The 19,669-nt window shown below is 45.6% G+C and overlaps 1 protein-coding gene across 1 annotated transcript; it reads right to left on the reverse strand.

Moving 5' to 3' along the window:
• Positions 1-9,461: 9,461 nt before the first annotated feature.
• LOC119161638 (uncharacterized) lies at positions 9,462-9,827 on the reverse strand. Its single transcript, XM_037414204.2, has one exon. It carries the CDS (start codon positions 9,825-9,827, stop codon positions 9,462-9,464), a length of 366 nt encoding a protein of 121 aa, XP_037270101.2.
• Between the last annotated feature and the right edge of the window lie 9,842 nt (positions 9,828-19,669).

The following is a 19,669-nucleotide window of genomic DNA, read 5'->3' on the forward strand; positions in this document are numbered from 1 at the left end:
ACATCGTGTCAAGATTCGGCAAGGCGTGCAGCCGGTATCTTCGAAGCTGCGCCGTCTTCCATATTCACTTCGAAAACCAGTGTCAAATGAACTTCACAGGTTGCTGAGCCTTCACATCATCGAACGCATTGATGCTTCTGAATGGGTTTCGCCCATTGTTGTCGTTGACAAGAAAGACGGCACCATCAGAATTTGTGTTGACCTCCGGGAGCCTAACAAGGCTATTGTACCAGACAGCTTCCCATTGCCTCATACAGAGGAACTCCTTCACGCCTTGGTAGGCGCGACACACTTCTCAAAACTTGACTTGGCTTCTGCCTACCATCAGGTTCTTTTGCACCCTGACAGCAGGGACCTGACAGCCTTCATCACGCATGGACTTTTTCGGTTCAAGAGAGTTTGCTTTGGGTTAGCTTCTGCCCCAGCGGCATTTCAGAAAATGATGGCCACAATTCTGGATGGCTGTCCTGGTGTGTTGTTCTACATTGATGACGTCATAGTCTTTGGGAAAAGTGCAGAAGAACATCTTTTGAACCTAACAAAGGTCTTGCAGAAAGTCAAGTATGCAGGCCTGAAATTGAACGACAAATGCCTCTTCAACGTTCCAGAAGTTTCTTTCCTAGGGCATAAGGTCACTGCACAAGGTATTTCGCCGCTTCCAGAGAAAGTAGACTCGGTAGTTAACACTCCAGTGCCAATAGATGTTGCTGCCCTCCGTTCGTTCCTGGGTCTTGTAGAATACTATTCCAAGTTTGTTCCCCCCTTGGCCCAGGTAGTCGAGCCTATGCGCGTTCTGCTTCGCAAGAATGAGCCATTCATATGGTCAGCCGAAGCAGACAGCAGTTTCCAGAGGGTCAAGGAAATGCTTTCTTCAAGTACAGTTCACCACATGTTCGATCCATCACTTCCAGTCATCGTGTCGACCGACCCTTCTGACTGTGGGCTGGGAGCCGTTCTGCAGCAGCAAAATGGCCATGAGCTCCGCACAGTGGCTTTCGCGTCTCGTACCTTGTCACCAGTGGAAAGAAAGTACTCGGTCGGCGAACGCGAAGCGTTGGCATGCATTTGGGCGTGCGAACGATGGCACACTTACCTTTGGGGTCGTCATTTCAAGATTGGAACGCACCATCAGGCGTTGGTATCGTTGCTGTCTTCGCAAGGACGTGGCAGAAGGCCTCTTCGAATAGCACGCTGGAATGCGCGACTTCTATGCTACAATTTCACTGTCGAGTACTGCAAGGGGTTCACCAACACGGTGGCAGATGCTCTTTCTCGGCTGCCAGCTCCTGCCGCGCAGGCACAGCTGGCCAAGGATGAAGAAATTGTGTCGTTGGTCGAGTCGGCTTGCGTGACGAAGGAAGACTTCAAGCAAGCCGTCCTCAACGATGGTTGTCTGCAAACGGTCAAGTTGTTCGTGCTCGGTTCTTGGCCACCACAAAAGTACATACTAGAGGAGGCAAAACCTTTCTGCTCTCTGCGCGAAGAACTTTCTGTTGTTGATGACCTTCTACTGCGCGCAGAACGCCTCGTTGTTCCGTCCTCTCTCACGGCTCAGTTCATCGCCGTTGCCCACGAGGCACATCTGGGCATCACGCGCACAAAGGCGCGACTTCGTGAGCTATTCTGGTGGCCACGGATGGACAAGCAAGCTGAATCTGCCGTGAAAAACTGTCACATCCGCCTGGAGGAAGATAAGTCTGCCAAAACATCGCCAGCGCCATTGCAGCCTATTGACTGGCCTGAAAGGCCATAGCAGAAACTGGGCCTAGACATTGTTGGCCCATTGGAACATGCACCTCACAATAGCCAATTTGCTATAACACTGGTCGATTACCATTCCAAATGGCCAGAGATATATTTCTGCAGCGAAGTGGCCACAAGCACCCTGAAAGGCTTCTTAGCCAGTGTTTTTGCCCGTGAAAGATACCCGGAAGAGATTGTTTGCGACAATGGGCTGCAGTGCACTTCACGTGAATTTGTAACCTTTCTTCAAAACCGAGCCATCAAGCTGTCTCATTCGTCTGTATATTACCTCCAGGTGAATGGGCAAGTCGAGAGGTTCAATCGAACTCTGGAGAACTTCATCCAGGTTTCACTCCTCGAAAGGAGACCTATCCGACAAGCAGTTACGGACTACCTCTCTATTTACCGCTGTACTCCACAGGCTACTACTGGAGTTGCCCCAGCAGTTCTGCTGCATGGGCGAATGCCCCGAACCAGATTGGATGTTGTGGGGTTTTCGGCACCAGCGTTTGCAAAAGACCCAGCAAAGGAACTGGCGCGACTGCGCCAAAGGGTCCGGCTTCAACAGCAAAGCAGTAAGGAGTACACGGACCGCAGGAGAGCTGCTAAGCAGCCAAAGATAGCTGTGGGTGATTTCGTTCGTATCAAGAAGCCGTCCGTTCGCTTCAACGGGGATCGTTCCTTTTCCTCGCCAACTGAGATGTTGGGGAGGAGGAAACCTGCCTCTTTCCGACTTGCAGACGGCCGCACATGGAACGCCTCTAAGCTTTCCCGGGTTCCTGAGAGGGGCACGAGTCCACCGTACCAACGTTCGGAGCTACCTGCGCCACAGCTTCCGGTTCAAGTGCCGCAGCCTGCCCTGCCGCCGCTGCCTTCTCCCGGGTCGCAGCTGCCGCCTCCTGGCGTACTGCAGTCTGCCGTACCGCAGTCGCCTGCTCCTGATCCGCAGCTGCTTGTACCGGAGCCTGCCATGCTGCAGCCGCCTTCTCCTGGGCCGCAATCGCGGTCTCCTGGCGTACTACAGAGCTCTACAAGCTCATTACCATCTCCGGCCGTGCAGCATCCCCATCGGCCGTCCCGAGAGCGCCGGCCACCGGTCTAGCTCAAGGACTATCAGACCCACTAGTTGCCTGTGTGTATAGCACAGTGTGTATGTAGTGTAAATATGTATTTGTATACAGCATGTAAAATGTACAGTGCATGCATAGGGGTTTCTTACTAACACTTACTAATAACTAATCACTACATATAAGGGAGGGAGTATGTTATATTCAGTTTCGGTTTTTACTTTGTGTTCTTTCACCCCCAGGGGGCGCGTCTGTCCTTTATGTATATATTCAATGTGTTGCGTAATAAACGTCTTTTTGTACGGTGGTGCTGCCGGTGCTTCTTACGTCTTTCGCAAACACCACTACGCTGTGACAAGCCAAGATGTTGAAGGCTTAAAAGGTGGTCACCTCTCGCTTCTCGAACAGTTCCTCCCCGCGCACAAGTGATTCGCATAGATAGATATATAAGCACACAGAGAAAAGAGGCAGAGAGCAAGCTGGCAACAGCAACACAAGTGCTCCCTTATACAGAATGTTTCCTGACATGGAAATGGCAAAGGCCTCGCATGTGGGAAAGAAAGTGTGCAGACCTTGTATGCCACGGTCTGGTTCCTTTCTTTTTATCGTCTATTCACTGGGCAGTAGGTAAGTTATTTTGTCGTTCTATTTGTTGAATCTGCAAATGATTACCTCCCTCAGATGCTGACGAACATTCACATAAGAAACTGTGATGCATCTCAAAAAATAACAGCCAGGTATTTCAGGTTTATTTTCACGGGCTGTGCAGTGGCAGTTGACATGGAAGATAAAGTGTTGATGGCACTGGAGCCATTACCACTTGTGTAGATTCTGCTAGTTTTTAAGGATGAAGCAAAGGTTGATTTTGAAACTTTTCAGGAGTTTTCTGTGGAACCTGCAAGAGTACTATCAATTACATTGTTAGGATTTAAACATTTGAGGTCTGCATGTTGTGTACAATGTCTACAGAGCACGTGTAGCTACTAGCAAGTGGAGCTAAGATAGGGTATATTAATGCCTTAAGTGCATTAATTCCCCGGCGAGTGGAATTCGTACTTGTGATAAAGAAGACAAGATTCCCTCTCAGTGCTGTTTCCTATAGCTGGATCGGAAACATCCGAAAAATTGAGCGAGCCCCTTCTCTGTGGCTTGATGTTCGTCTGACCCCTCTCGCTCTATTCTCGACAAACGTGCACCAAGGAAAACCAGTGTTTAGCAAGTGTGAAGGATGTTTTGAATGCCCTTAAGTTCTCTGCGCACACAGCTGGCGAGAAAGGTTGGCATTATACATCAAAATTCTAAACGACTAACTGTAGGAATGCCATAATTCAGTAGACCGAAAAATTCAAAAAGCCGAATGTACAACAGACCTGAGGCTTAAAATGCCTAAAAAGCAAAAAACGAAAACATCGAAATTGTGAAACATCAAATTGTCTCTACAACCTTCCTGCAATAGAAGTATCTTGCCAAAAGAGAGGCTCCATCAGTATTCTAAGATATGCACGCTCTTACACCCTCATTTTCAATAGTCATTTCTCTTTACATATGGTTCAAGCCTTTACATATATTTCAGCATATTATAAAAAAGGTATTCATTGTTTACAGCAGACAGGTTGTGTGCAATTCCTAGACGAAAATTTTAAACGCCGTCATTGTTCAGGTTCCCCAGAGCAGCTATGAAGGGATTGTTTGTGTAACCTTTGTTTCTCGCTCATACAGATGAAGCAAAGAGAGGCGGAGACCAGGGTTTCCAGACCACTCGAATGGCTTGACTGTGCGTTTCACTTGGTACTGAGGATGAAACTACCATCACACTGCAAGTCTCGTCTGGAGCAAGTGCAACAATGTGGCCGAGAAATCGCAGAAAATTCCATCATAGCTTCCACTGCGGGGGGTGGGGTGGGGGGGGATCGTTTCACCTTTCAGGAAAAAGGTTCCAATCTTCGCAGAGTAGGTGCGGGGAGGTCTCGTGCACCCGCTAATCTGTGGCGTCATTACCTTGTGATCTGAAGTCTCTACACCTCCTCTCAGGACTCAAGAGGCGATTTGAACTCCCAGATGTGTTTGGGTAGATTTGTGCAGTAACTTGATCGATGAATGCATGAAAAGATAGTCCTCGAAATTGCCATGATTTAGCTGGAGCGTTTCAAGCTTTACAACGTTATGAAGTAGTAAATATGTAGGAGGCCTGCAGCAGCTAAAAATTATTGACCTTTTCTGTTGTGCCACAAGATTGTTGGCTTCAAGGAGCTTGTGGACGCGCTCCACATAAGCAAGCAACGTCTTGCCTTCACCCTCAAAGGCATCTATTCTACCGAAAGCAAGCATGGTAATTCATGCAACTGGGTTAATCTTCTTCGCCAGTTTGTTACATGTAGCCAGACATAGTGGAGCAGAGACCCAAGCTGACAGTGAACATCTGTTTATTCTCTTTCCAAAAACTGTCCCAGCCCTGCCCTTGTCACTCAGTCTTCCATTCACCGCTCTAAATGGCACTAGTAGCCAATAGCGCTAGAGCTGGTGGAGCACAACAGTATGAATCGTCACATATCTCCTTGCTAGGGGAAAGATATTAGGGGACGACGTCAGCACTTGACCATTGCGACAGTAGACGTAGGTACGCAATTGACGCAGAATGGTTAGTGTGTTTGGTGAAACAAGCTTGACAGAAACAGTGCTCAACCTTAAAAAGGTTTTTAGGGGGGAATGTGGCCTATTGCTTGAAAGCAGGGGCCCACATTTTTCTGCCCAGCATCATAAGTACTACTCTGAACTAATTCTTATGGCTGTTTCATCCCAAATACTCTGAGATAGTATGGCTTAATAGTACATTCATAAGTCAGTAAGACATAAGTGTCCCACTTTTTTTAGAGCGAAGTACTGCCTTGATTTTAATGAAATATGTTTTACACCTTAAATTGGTAGTTTATGTGTTTTTAACATAGCCGGTTTTTAAACATTGTGTCCAATAATTTGTCAGCGAATTTACAGAAGGAACTTTCCAAACATTTCAAGGTGCTTTCAGATTTTCAAGGGGGTGACTGATCAGTTGGCTGCGAAGCTTGCACTTTTAAGCAGCTGTGACATTTTTCACTGCCATACACCCCTTTGCCCTCGTCAACCCGCTTTCTCTCTGTGTTCCTCGATATCGAAAAGGCTTATGATACAACATGGCGTTTTGGAATTCTAAGAGACCTGTCCCACCTTGGTGTGCGCGGAAGCATAATCGAAAGTTACCTGTCAAACCGGACATTCTGTGTCCGTGTGGGCAGTGTTCTCTCTCAAACATTTGTCCAGGAAACAGGCGTGCCACAAGGTGGTCTACTTAGTTGCACACTTTTTATTATCAACATGAATTCTTTGCACTTGTCTATCTCCCGCAATATGTTCTATTGTACATATGTCGACGACGTTCAGCTTGGCTTCAAGTCATGCAACTCGGCAATGTGTGATCGGCAGGTTCAGCTGGGTTTAAACAAGGTTTCCAAAAGGGCAGATGAAAACGGATTTCGACTTAACCCACACAAAAGCACGTGTGTCTTGTTCTCTCGAAAGAGAGGCATGCACTCGGAACCTGAGATTTGACTGAACGGACAACGTCCGTCTGTCAAAGCCGAGCATAAATTCTTAGGCTTAATCTTGGACAACAAGTTGACCTTCGTACCGCACATCAAGTAATTAAAAACAAAATGTCTAAAAGCCATGAATGTTATAAAAGTGTTGTCACGTACTACTTGGGGAAGTGATAGGAAATGCCTCATGAATCTGTATCAAAGCCTCATTCGCACCCGCTTAGATTATGGGGCCGTTGTTTATCAGTCTGCAACTCAAAGTGCTTTGAAGATGCTGGACCTGTGCACCATTTGTGCATCCGCCTTTCTACGGGTGCTTTTCGCACCAGCCCCGTAGAAAGCCTTTACAGTGAGTCAAGTGAATGGTCGCTTCATCTGCGGAGAACTTACATGTCCTTTGTATATTTTCTTAAGGTGAAAGCAGACAAGGCGCACCCCTCATACTCTGCTATTAATGATCTGTCGAGCTCCATTCTGTTTCAAAACAGGCCTTCCTTGAGGCAGCCCTTCTCAGTTCGCCTGAATGGTCTAGCTGAGGACACTGGAGTGTCACTCGAACACAGTTTAATGGCTCCTGTAGCATACCTGCCACCGTGGCAGTGGCAGACTATAGATTGCAATGTGTCTTTCCTAGAAGTTACTAAACATGCGCCCATTGCCTATATCCGAACATACTTCCTGGAACTTCAACACAAATACACACGTCCTGAGTTCTTTACAGATGCCTCTAAGTCTAACTCCTCTGTGTCCTACGCTGCTGTTGGCCCTTCCTTTTCAGATGCTGTGCCTCTACATCCAGGCACAAGTATCTTCACAGGGGAAGCTTACGCGATACTTGTGGCAGCTAAACACATCAAAAAATTACAAATACAAAAAGCAGTAATTTATACAGACACCGTCAGTGTGGTAACGGCTCTGCACAGTCTTAGAAAAACAAAAAAACCCTGTCCTTCTCTCACTTTACTCCATTTTATGCACACTCTACACACTCAACCAACATGTTGTTGTGTGCTGGGTGCCAGGGCACCGTGAGATTCAAGGCAACGTCATGGCGGATCAGCTTGCTGCATCCGTCCACGAAAGCACCGCCATTACACCCATATCAATCCCGGCCCTTGATCTTAAGCTGTCTCTCAAACAAAAGCTCAGGGACTACTGGCAGAGCAAGTGGGATAGACACATACAAAACAAACTACATGTTATCAAGCCACACCTTGGTCATTGGCCACCAGTATCAAAATCACGTCATACAGAGGCAACATTAACGAGGCTCAGGATAGGACACACATACACGACACGCTCATATCTTTTGTCCGGTGGTGATCCACCATTGTGTGACAGATGTGGTGAAGCACTAACAGTTCTTCACATTTTAATTCAGTGCAAACAATTGGACACTCTAAGAAAACAACACTTTCCATCACCCTACCGACAACCTATACCTTTACACCCTGCAATGTTCGTCGGTAGGGAACCCCTTTTTAGTCATAAATCATTGTTAGTGTTTTTAAAAGAAATTCATAGTTTTCATATCATATACCCGGGCATTCGGTTGCACGACCTCTCCAGAGAGGTTTTTGCTGCGGTGGCTACACAGGAAAGCACTTGCCTCACGGCCCTTGGACGCAAGGGTATGAACGAATGAGGCACTTGTGGTAATGCCATACATGTCCACCATTGTTTTTATTATCACCAACTTTTGTCACCTATTCGCACCACACACACCTTTCACGGCATGGTCATGATTTTATTACTTGTATGTCTTTACCCGCCTTAATGCGAGGAATTTTTTGGCCCTTATACAGCCACTAATCACAATCATTGTCCACATCTCTTGTCCCATGTACTGGCGCTCTTTGGCCATCAAATGGCCCTTGCGCCAAAAAACACCATATATCATCATCGTTATCCGCTGCCCTCTTGATTGACTTTGAGTGTAGTGTGCATCAACGTTGGGCAGAAACCCTGTGGATTCGTCAGTTTTTTCCAGTGTTGTTTGTATTTGTCACCATTCCAAGTATTTTTTGGTGCGGCTACCTTCCATTTTAATGGCTCAGGCATTCTCCAAGTTCATGCAGTGGTCCAGCTACTTGCCGAGTTTTTTTAAAGTGTTTCATACTGTTTTGAACGCACGTACATTTTTTCTGTATTATGGTGTCTTTTCCAGAGTTTTTGATCTCGCCAATGTAAGTGGGGGTGGCAATAAGGGCAAAGAACCTAATTGATTCAATACAGCACATATGATCGGAGGGAAAAGGAAAAACACCTTAAAAATGGCTCGAGAGAAGCCTTTTTCCTGTGGAGTCAGAGACACTAGTTGTCGTACAAGCATGTTCTAAATTCTGTTAACACATAGACATTTCAAACTAAACGAGAATTTGAATGAAAAACACTGAAATATGGATCCATTGTTTTTTTACCTTATACAGAACGTCCCACACTCGTGTATATCCTGATCACGTCAGCGTGATGCAACGCGACCTTCCATCACTACTATGGTATTGCATTAGTTATATTTTAAGTGTATAGCTCTATTAAGACAAACAATTTTAAGCAAAGGGCTTAAGAAAAGAAGAAACTGTGCAAGTCAGACAATATTTTTGTTTGTTTTTTTCTGCCAAATCATCACATGTTGCACATTTGTTCGCTTTTGCCTGCACAGCCATGAGCATAGCTGGCTTGCATCCATACGATGCACACAATTCAATTCCGAACCTCCTATACTCAAAAGCAAGGCAATGACATGAACACTTTAAAGCAATTTTTAAAGATCCTGCAGCACACTGAGGCTGGAGTGTCACTGAATAATATCACACTTGCACACTATATGAACCAACTAGATCGACGAGATTTGCCTTGCAGGGTCTCTATAATCGCAATCTCAATGAAGCTTGTTACCAGCTCTCTAGAATGCCATCAAACGTGAAGTCCACGCACTTAAACTTGCAATTAAAACGACCAAAATTATAAAACACATATAGGTACAGCTTGCTGGTGTTACGATGGCATGTATTTGTGGTTGCTTATGAGTACACATACATGAGTTTTTCACTGAACCTATAACATACAGAATACTATTCTAACGGTTACTGACGGGCTCTCGTGGCTTGTACGTTGCGGGGGTCCCCGCTTCCCACATTTCTTCTGGTTCGGGGAACGGCCGTGAAGCGCCGGCGACTGGAACCACATAGGGCCTGTCCACATCCTCCCATCTCATCGGCAATGTCGACGACCGGTCAAGCCATGTCTCAAGGTGGTGGAGAAACAGGCTCTTCATGGATGGCACGAGATGGGTGGCGTTGAACAAACAAGGCCTGAGGCATGGCTGGCCGACCGTTTTCTTGCATTTTGACCGGTGGATGTCAATCCGAGTCCGCTTCACCCTGTGTTTCGGGTCGTAAGGGCACTGGACCAGATCGTAATCTGAGTAGGTGAATGTAGCCATAGCTAGCGGAGGACAAACGCAGCGTGGCTCTACGCGGTGCCTCTACAGAGGGTGCTCGGGGTGAGACGCCGATAGACGCGGGCTGTCAAGGTCGTTGAGGGTATTGTGGAAGCACGGGGCCCACTCATGGGGATCGTACAAGAGTCGGGTGGATCAGACAAACTGGATTATGCTCGCGTCTACGCGTCGGAAGCGTCAAATGCGCCTCTTGGCATCGGCGTCGGAGGGGCATACGTGAGGAGGCGCGAAGAATCAAGCCGGGCCAACGCCTCCTATTCCAATGGTTACAGCTGTAATGAAGCGATGAGAAATAATGACACTTTCTCAATTCACTTTGCAACATGCATATTGATGCTTTAGTGAGATAAGCTTAAATGCTGTTCCAATTGTGAAAACGCTCTGAGACAATTTTGAAAAATGGCCAATCCCGCTTCTGCCCATTTTGGACTAAATAACGATCTCGCTCACTCACTCTCCTGCGTTGGTGTGCAGGTGATCATTCAATGTGGATTTATGTGAGAAGCTACGGCAACACAGGTGGCCTGTATGCGGTCGTTCCCCTGTGTGGGTGTGCAGGCGATTATTCAATGTACTTTGTGCCAAGAAGCCTTTAGGACACAGGTAGCATTTATACGGTCGCTCTCCCTTGTGTACATTGGTAATATCAATCTGTTGTAGTAATCATTTAGTAAATGCAGAAGTTTATTGCACCCCACATGCCAAATGTAACCAGTTTGACAAGGCAGAACAGTCCGTGTCTCAGCTTTGGTATATTATATGATTCGTCTTGAGAATAGCAAACTTTCAATTCGAAGTGGAAAGGGAGTTTTGTATAATTGTGAATAGATTTTGACTGGTGTATTTCACATATTATGAAGAAAAGTGAGCTAATTTATGAGCCCACTGATCTTAACAATATATTTTTTTAAATGTGCAAATGTGTTTATTTTGAGTGTAAGGAAATGGAAGAAACTTTGAATGATAGCAGGATTTCACTTTCCGTTGAATGCTAGCGGTATACTGCAAAACATGTTTTTTTTTAACGTAGACAATACTTACAGCACATAAGCTTGTTTAACTATCGTTTAAACTTTAAAAATCATCAATCTATATGAGGGTAATACGTTCCTCTAAGTGGGGTTTCGTGGTAGCGCGTATTTATCCTGAAAATATGACTTCGTGGATCAGCACTCCACTGCACTGAACCACCTTTATCAAAACAGTTACATGCAAACTAATGCACACCTATTTGTTAACTTAAAATTCTCTGAAACTTTAAAACATTTAAAGTTGGATCAAGGCAAATTTGAATACTGTTGTATTCATTCATATATCCGAAGTTCTCTAATATTTGCACAAGCCTACATATCGCAACTCGTTTGCTTTTTTTTGGAGAATTTTCGACCAAAGGGCCCTAGAACAGTGGTCTACTGGGTAAGGTTCTTTGCTCCTGACGGTATCGTATCGGTCGCGATATTGAACCTTAGCTGCAGCAGCTGCATTTTCGATTGAGGTTAAAATGCTGTAGGCCCGTGTGCTGAGATTCTGGTGCACATTGAAGAGCCACAGGTGGTCGAAATTACCAGAGCCCTCCGCTACCTTATCTTTCATAATCATATGGTGATTTTGGGATATTAAGCCTCACGTATCAATCAATCAATCTATCGATTTCTTCTGAACAATAGAGTCTGTACAAAAGAGCTACTAGAGTAGTGTACAGCACAACCACAACATAGATAACGCAGCAGGCAGCATCATGATGAAGCATGTGACGCCTTGTGAGAGTGACAATTTTGTTGACCAAACGCTGACCTAAAATTTTGAATACGACCTAAAAGGCTTGACGCTGTGACAAGCCAAGATGTTGAAGGCTTAAAAGGTGGTCACCTCTCGCTTCTCCAACAGTTCCTCCCCACGCACAAGTGATTCGCATAGATAGATATATAAGCACACAGAGAAAAGAGGCAGAGAGCAAGCTTTCAACAGCAACACAAGTGCTCCCTTATACAGAATGTTTCCTGACATGGAAATGGCAAAGGCCTCGCATGTGGGAAAGAAAGTGTGCAGACCTTGTATGCCACGGTCTGGTTCCTTTCTTTTTATCGTCTATTCACTGGGCAGTAGGTAAGTTATTTTGTTGTTCTATTTGATGAAGCTGCAAATGATTACCTCCCTCAGATGCTGACGAACATTCACATAAGAAACTGTGATGCATCTCAAAAAATAACAGCCAGGTATTTCACGTTTATTTTCACGGGCTGTGCATTGGCAGTTGACATCGAAGATAAAGTGTTGATGGCACTGGAGCCATTACCACTTGTGTAGATTCTGCTAGTTTTTAAGGATGAAGCAAAGGTTAATTTTGAAACTTTTCAGGCATTTTCAGTGGAACCTGCAAGAGTACTATCAATTACATTGTTAGGATTGAAACATTTGAGGTCTGCATGTTGTGTACAATGCCTACAGAGTACGTGTAGCTACTACCAGGTGGAGCTAGGATAGGGTATTTTGATGCCTTAAGTGCATTATTTTCCCGGCGAGTGGAATTCGTACTTGTGATAAAGAAGACAACATTCCCTCTCAGTGCTGTTTCCTATAGCTGGATTGGAAACATTCAAGTAATTGAGCGAGCCCTTTCTCTGTGGCTTGATGTTGGTCTGACGCCTCTCGTTCTATTCTTGACAAAATGGCACCAAGGAAAGCCAGTTTTTAGCAAGTGTGAAGGATGTTTTGAATGCCCTTAAATTCTCTGCGCGCACAGCTGGCGAGAAAGGTTGGCATTAAACGTCAAAATTCAAAATGGCTAACTGTAGGAATGCCGAAAATCATTACACCGAAGAACTTAAAAAGCCGAATATACAACAGACCTGAGGTTTAAAAGGCTGAAAAATCAAAACAGGAAAACATCCGAATTGTGAAACATAAAAATGTCTCTACTACCATGCTGCAATAGAAGTATCTTGCGAAAAGAGAGGCTCCGTTAGTATTCTAAGATATGCACATTCTTACACCCCCATTTCCAATAGTCATTTTTTTTACATATGGTTCAAGCCTTTACATATGTTTCGGCATATTATGAAAAAGGTATTCATTGTTTATAGCAGACAGATTGTGTGCAATGCCTAGTCGAAAATTTTAAACGCCGTCATTCTTCAGGCTTTCCAGAGCAGCTAGCAAACGATTTTTTTGCGTAACCTTTGTTTCTCGCTCATATAGATAAAGCAAAGAGAGGTGGAGACCAGGGTTTCCAGACCACTCGAATGGCTTGACTGTGCGTTTCACTTGGTACTGAGGAGGAAATTATCAGCGCACTGCAAGTCTCGTCTGGAGCAAGTGTAACAATGTGGCCGAGAAACCGCAGAATATTCCATCATAGCTTCCACTCCGGGGGGATAGTTTGACCTTTCAGGGAAAAGGTTCCAATCTTTTCCGAATAGGTGCGGGGAGGTCTCGTGCACCCGCTAATCTGTGGCGTCATTACCTTGTGATCTGAAGTATCTACACCTCCTCTCAAGACTTAAAAGGCGATTTGAACTCCCAGATACCTATGTGTTCGGGTAGATTTGTGCGGTAACTTGATCGATGAATGCATGAAAAGATAGTCCTCAAAATTGCCATGATTTAGCTGGAGCGTTTCAAGCTTTACAAGGTTATTAAGTGGTAATTATGTATAAGGCCTGCAGCAGGTAAAAAATATTGACCTTTTCTTTTGTGTCACAAGTTTGTTGACTTCAAGGAACTTGTAGACGCGCTCCACATTAGCAAGCAACGTCTTGCCTTCACCCTCAAACGCATCTATGCTACCGAAAGTAAGCATGGTGTTTCATGCGATTCGGTTAATCTTCTTCGCCAGTTTGTTACAATTAGCCAGACATAGTGGAGCAGAGACCCAAGCTGACAGTCAACATCTGTTTGTTTTTTTTCCAAAAAATGTGCTAGCCCTGCTCTTTTCACTCAGTCTTCCACTCACTGCTCTAGGTGGCACTAGTAGCCAATAGCGTTACAGCTGGTGCAGCACAACAGTATGTATCGTCACATATCTCCTTGCAAGGGGAAAGATATTAGACGATGACGTCAGTTCTTGACCATTGCGACAGTAGATGGAGGTACATAATTGACGCAGAATGGTTAGTATGTTATGTGAAACAAGCTTGACGGAAACAGTGCTCAGCCTTGAAAAGGATTTTAAGGGGGAATTCGGCCCATTGCTTGAAAGCAGGTGCACAGATTTTCCTGCGCAGCATCATAAGTACTACTCTGAACCAATTCTTATGGCTGTTTCATCTCAAATACTCTGAGATAGTATGGCATAATAGTACATTCATAAGTCAGTAAGACATAAGTGTCCCACTTTTTTTTCGAGCGAAGTTCTGCTTTGATTGTAATGAAATTTGTTTACACCCTAATTTGGTAGTTTATGTGTTCATAAAATAGCCGGTTTTTAAACATTGTGTCCAATGTTATGTCGGCGAATTTACAAAGGGAACTTTCCCAACAATACAAGGTGCTTTCAGCCTTTCAAAGGGGTGACTGATCAGTTGGCTGCGAAGTTTGCACTTTTTAAGCAGCTGGTACCTTTTCCACTGCCATACACCCCACTGCCCTCGTCAACCCGCTGCCCTGTCGATTGATTTTGAATGTAGTGTGCATAAACGTTTGGCAGAAACTTTGTGGATTCGTCAGTGTTGTCCAGTGTTGTTTGTATATGTCACGATTACTAGTGTTTTTTTGGTGCAGCTACTTTCCATTCTAATGGCTCAGGCATTTTCAAAGTCCATAGAATGGTCCAGCTACTTGCTGAGTTCTGTGAGAGTGTTTCATACTGTATTGAAGGTACGTACGTTTTTTCTGTATTATGGTGTCTTTTCCAGAGTTTTTGATCTCGCCAATGTAAGTGGGGGTGGCAATAAGCGCAAAGAACCTAATTGATTCATCACAGCACATATGACCGGAGGGAAAAGGAAAAACACCTTAATGATGGCTCGAGAGAAGCCTTTTTCCTGTGCAGTGAGCGACACTAGTTGTCGAACAAGCATGTTTTGAACTCTGTTAACACATAGACATTTCAAGCAGAACGAGAATTTGAAAGAAAAACACTGAAATATGGATCCATTGTTTTTTTACCTTATACGAAACGTCCCGCACTCGTATACATCCTGATCACGTCAGCGTGATGCAACACGACCTTCCATCACTACTATGGTATTGCATTAGTTATATTTTAAGTGTATAGCTCTATTAAGACAAACAATTTTAAGCAAAGGGCTTAAGGGGAGATGCTACTCGAAAAACGATTTTCTTTAATAAGAGTCTGAATTTAACACAAATTGGCATGCTAATAGAGTTGTTTCTCCTCTTTTGAAATATGTCATTTATTTTCATGTAGATTGCTTGGTTTTCTTTCTGCAGGTCAGATACTGCAAAATTATGGCCATTGTTATGCAACAATTCCGAGCTATAAAAATTTGAGATAAAGCATGCAGATATAGCTGACTATGATCCTTTGGAACTGTAGAGTGCAAAAAACTATATAAATTTTGTGTGTAAAAAGGTGAAATACAATAATAAAATAGAAAAATTTACTATGGCTCTAGTTGCCAAGGGCTTACAATGTTATGTAATTTTTGAAAAACAAAATCAAGCAGCCCTGACAATCTGAATAGATACTTGCACTCTATGGGCCTTCATCATACTATGTGCAAAGTTTCATAGAGGTATGACAATTCTAATTATAGGAACTAGCGTGTATAAGAAGCACAGATCACACAAAACTGCAAAAGGAGAAAAACGCATTTGAAAGTTTGAAACCTTTTTTTTTTTTTATCACAAAGTTGTTAGAAATGCATAATCTTTGGCCATAATGCTCAACAGAACTTTGAAAAGCACTGCAAGTTACTAGAACTGTCCTGCAGCATAGGTTGTGCCCTCACGGTCCTTGCGAGCACTCTCTTCTAGCCATGCCCTTTTCACTCCACGACGACGGTGGGCCCTTGCTTTTGCCGTCAGACGCTCGGACATTCTCTTGATGCGCCTCGCATCGTGGGAATCACTGAAAGTAACTAGATCTCTAGATGGCAGTATGTTGAGCTCTTCCAGGATGTGCTCGAAAGTAGCATGACCCTTGTTGAACCACAGGATTGCCATAGCTGCGGCAGTCTCGGCAATCGTTCGGGAGACAAACTTAGTCTTGGGGCAAAGTAGCCAAATTTTGCTGTTCAGGGATTCCGATGCGTTCTGGGTTTTCCCTTTGATGCATCGAGCAAGGAGCTTCTCATCCGTTAGCCGCTTATAAATGGGCAAAACAGCCAATCCCTGTGCTTTTGTCAGGACAGGTGTGTGGCGTGGTGCAGGTTCACCAAGTGCTTCAGCGGGTTGATGTTTGCACCACGACTCTGTTCCTGCAGGGCAAAACTTGTGGCTGCCAGCATTGTCAGTAGAGCATGAGTGGAAGTACGAAGCCCATACTGCTGTGTACATATCCCGTACACTCCCCCTGTTGCTTGTTATGGCAGTCTGATAGTATGTTTGAAGCTTCTGAATGGCTGGCTCTTTCATTTTCTGCCCTCGTGGTAATGGCACATGCAGCTTCCGTAGCGCGGTGCCAAGTTTCTTGGCCACATGATTAGTGCAGTCTTCTTTTACTATATTGACAGCACCATAGACTTTTGACTCTGCAACTGCACTATAACATACAGAATACTATTCCAATGGTTACTGATGGGCTCTTGTGGCTTGTACGTTGCGGGGGTCCCCGCTTCCCACATTTCTTCTGGTTCTGGGAACGGCCGTGAAGCACCGGCGACTGGTACCACATAAGGCCTGTCCACATCCTCCCGTCTCATCGGCAGTGTCGACGACCGGTCAGGGCATGTCTCAAGGTGGTGGTGGTTTTTTTTTTTCTGCTGTCACCGTCACTCAAGAATGTCATGAAATGCAGTGGGGTGTCATAAGTCAATGTTCTCTGCCAAATGCACATTGCAGCCTCCGTTTCCATGGCATGAGAGGAACAGTCTGCATTTTTTTCACAGGCTGGGCCATAGAATGCCTGCCACACTTCCTCGTCTGGGCCCATATCCTTGTGCCTACTGCATGTCAGGCAGTAATTTGATATGACCTCGAAGTCTAAGCAGAGGCCAGTATCTAAGGAAATAACTTCGCCAATCCCGTTGTGGCTTTTGTGGCCCCTCTTCTGCCAAGTGCCGTCAAACATAACAGCCACATCAGTTTCGCCTGCTACTTCTTTCGTCAACTCTCTGGATGGGCGTAAGTTTTCACTCACAGCTGCCATGGCAGCGGTGTGCACCTTCTTTGCTATCGAAAAAAATCCTCGGTGGTGCATTGGCTTTGGGAGTCCAATAATGGAGCAAAATCTCGACAATTGCTCATGCAAAATGCCGACAGCGCGTGCAGCCACCACCGCCTTCACATTTACAGCGAAACTATCTCGGGAGCTCTCACTGTCGTACCGTTGGCTCACTCGGCTGCTGCCGTCCGCCGTAACACGCAGCGACGTATAGGAGCACGAAAGAACAGTCGCTGAGCATTCGCTGTTTTCGCAATGAAGTTCGAGGAGCGACGAAAGTCCCTTGCACTTTTCTGCTGGCTCCCAAACGGCAAGTTTTTGAATACCGCGAGCAGGGCATGCCGCACCTGCCACAAGTGCCGTCAGCAAGAGGGTGTCGCACAAAACTGTCGTTGCACAAACCTCATCGCGCTGTCTTTCGTCTTTTTCGAAGAAGCCGAGCTTCTTTTCCGAAGCACTGACAAAAGAAAGCGCAGCGTCAATCTCTTCATCGCAGCCACTGTCGCTCGCGCACTCGTCGATGCCGCCGTCAGGCCTAGCACACGTAGGCACATTCTCGTTCATCGCCGTCGTTCGGGGCGCTTTACGCCGCCTTCCCTTGAAGTTGTGCTTCGTTCGAAACTTCTGCGGTCTCACGTTGCACTTTTTCGGGCTTGTCATCGCGGAAATATGCGTAGACGTGCAGAAAAGCAGACGGACCATATGCTGATGGCCGCCACCAACACAGCTGTGAATGACTCGGTAGCCAATGGCGATGTGGCTTAGGGTGCCGCGCGTTTCAAACCGCTCAAATTACGTGATAAAAAAGCCTAGTTTTTTTTTTTTTTTCCCCACGTACGAAACTAGCGGTCGTCGAAGCTGTAAGAAGAAGGCCGGACGCAACTTTCCCAACCGATCGCGATGGCGGGCGGCACTGCGACAGGGAGCAGCGCGCAGTCAAAGATGGCCAATATCGGCATAAATTCACGAAATTTTGAGCCACCCCGATGCCTTCATACACATTTTTTTTGCATTTTGCGGTTCGAATTTAGTTTTGAAATTTTCACAGATGAAAGAAGAAGGTTTGAAGATTACAATGCAATAAAAATCAGAAATACGTGAAATTTCGCTAAAAACGCGATTTTTCAACTCGCATCTCCCCTTAAGAAAAGAAGAAACTGTGCAAGTCAGACAATATTTTTTTTTTTTTTTCTGCCAAATCGTCAGATGTTGCACATTTGTTCGCTTTTGCCTGCACAGCCATGAGCATAGCTGGCTTGCATCCGAACGATGCACACAATTAGATTCCGAACCTCCTATACTCAAAAGCAAGGCAATGACGTGAACACTTTAAAGCCATTTTTAAATATCCTGCAGCACACCGAGGCTGGAGTCTCACTGAATAATGTCACACTTGCACACTATATGAACCAACTAGATTGACGAGATTTGCCTTGCAGGGTCTCTATAATCGCAATCTCAATGAAGCTTGTTACCAGCTCTCTAGAATGCCATCAAACGTGAAGTCCACGCACTTAAACTTGCAATTAAAACTACCAAAATTATAAAACACATATAGGTACAGCTTGCTGGTGTTACGATATTATGTATTTGTGGTTGCTTATGAGTACACATACATGGTTTTTTCACTGAAGCTATAATATACAGAATACTATTCCAATGGTTACTGATGGGCTCTTGTGGCTTGTACGTTGCGGGGGTCCCCGCTTCCCACATTTCTTCTGGTTCTGGGAATGGCCGTGAAGCACCGGCGACTGGTACCACATAAGGCCTGTCCACATCCTCCCGTCTCATCGGCAGTGTCGACGACCGGTCAGGGCATGTCTCAAGGTGGTGGAGAAACAGGCTCTCCATGGATGGCACGAAATGGGTGGCGTTGAACAAACAAGGCCTGAGGCATGGCTGGCCGACCGTTTTCTTGCATTTTGACCAGTGGATGTCAATCCGAGTCCGCTTCACCCTGTGTTTCGGGTCGTAAGGGCACTGGACCAGATCGTCGTCTGCGTAGGTGAATGTAGCCATAGCTAGCGGAGGACAAATGCAGCGTGGCTCTACGCGGTGCCTCTACAGAGGGTGCTCGGGGTGAGACGCCGATAGACGCGGGCCGTCAAGGTCGTAGAGGGTACTGTGGAAGCACGGGCCCACTTATGGTGATCGTACAAGAGTCGGGTGGATCAGACAAACTGGATTATGCTCGCGTCTACGTGTCGAAAGCGTCAAATGCGCCTGTCGGCGTCGAGGGGCATACGCGAAGAGGCGCGAAGGATCAAGCCGGGCGAACGCCTCCTATTCCAATGGTTACAGCTGTAATGAAGCTGTTACAACCGGCCCCGCGGCTGGGCCGGTTGGATAGGAGAGCGTTTATTGTCCAGCTTGGGTTTTTATAAGAACGAAAGGTAAGGGAAAGGGAAGAGGGAGATAAGATAGCAGGTCCGCGCAGCGTAGACTGGCAGCGCTTCTTTAGCGGTGGCCAAGAGTTCGTGGCATTCCTTCTTCCTTAGAATCCATAACGCTCCACTGGCTTCTTGATACGTGTGGA

The sequence above is a fragment of the Rhipicephalus microplus genome, chromosome X (assembly GCF_043290135.1).
Source record: "Rhipicephalus microplus isolate Deutch F79 chromosome X, USDA_Rmic, whole genome shotgun sequence".
Classification (NCBI taxonomy): domain Eukaryota; kingdom Metazoa; phylum Arthropoda; class Arachnida; order Ixodida; family Ixodidae; genus Rhipicephalus; species Rhipicephalus microplus.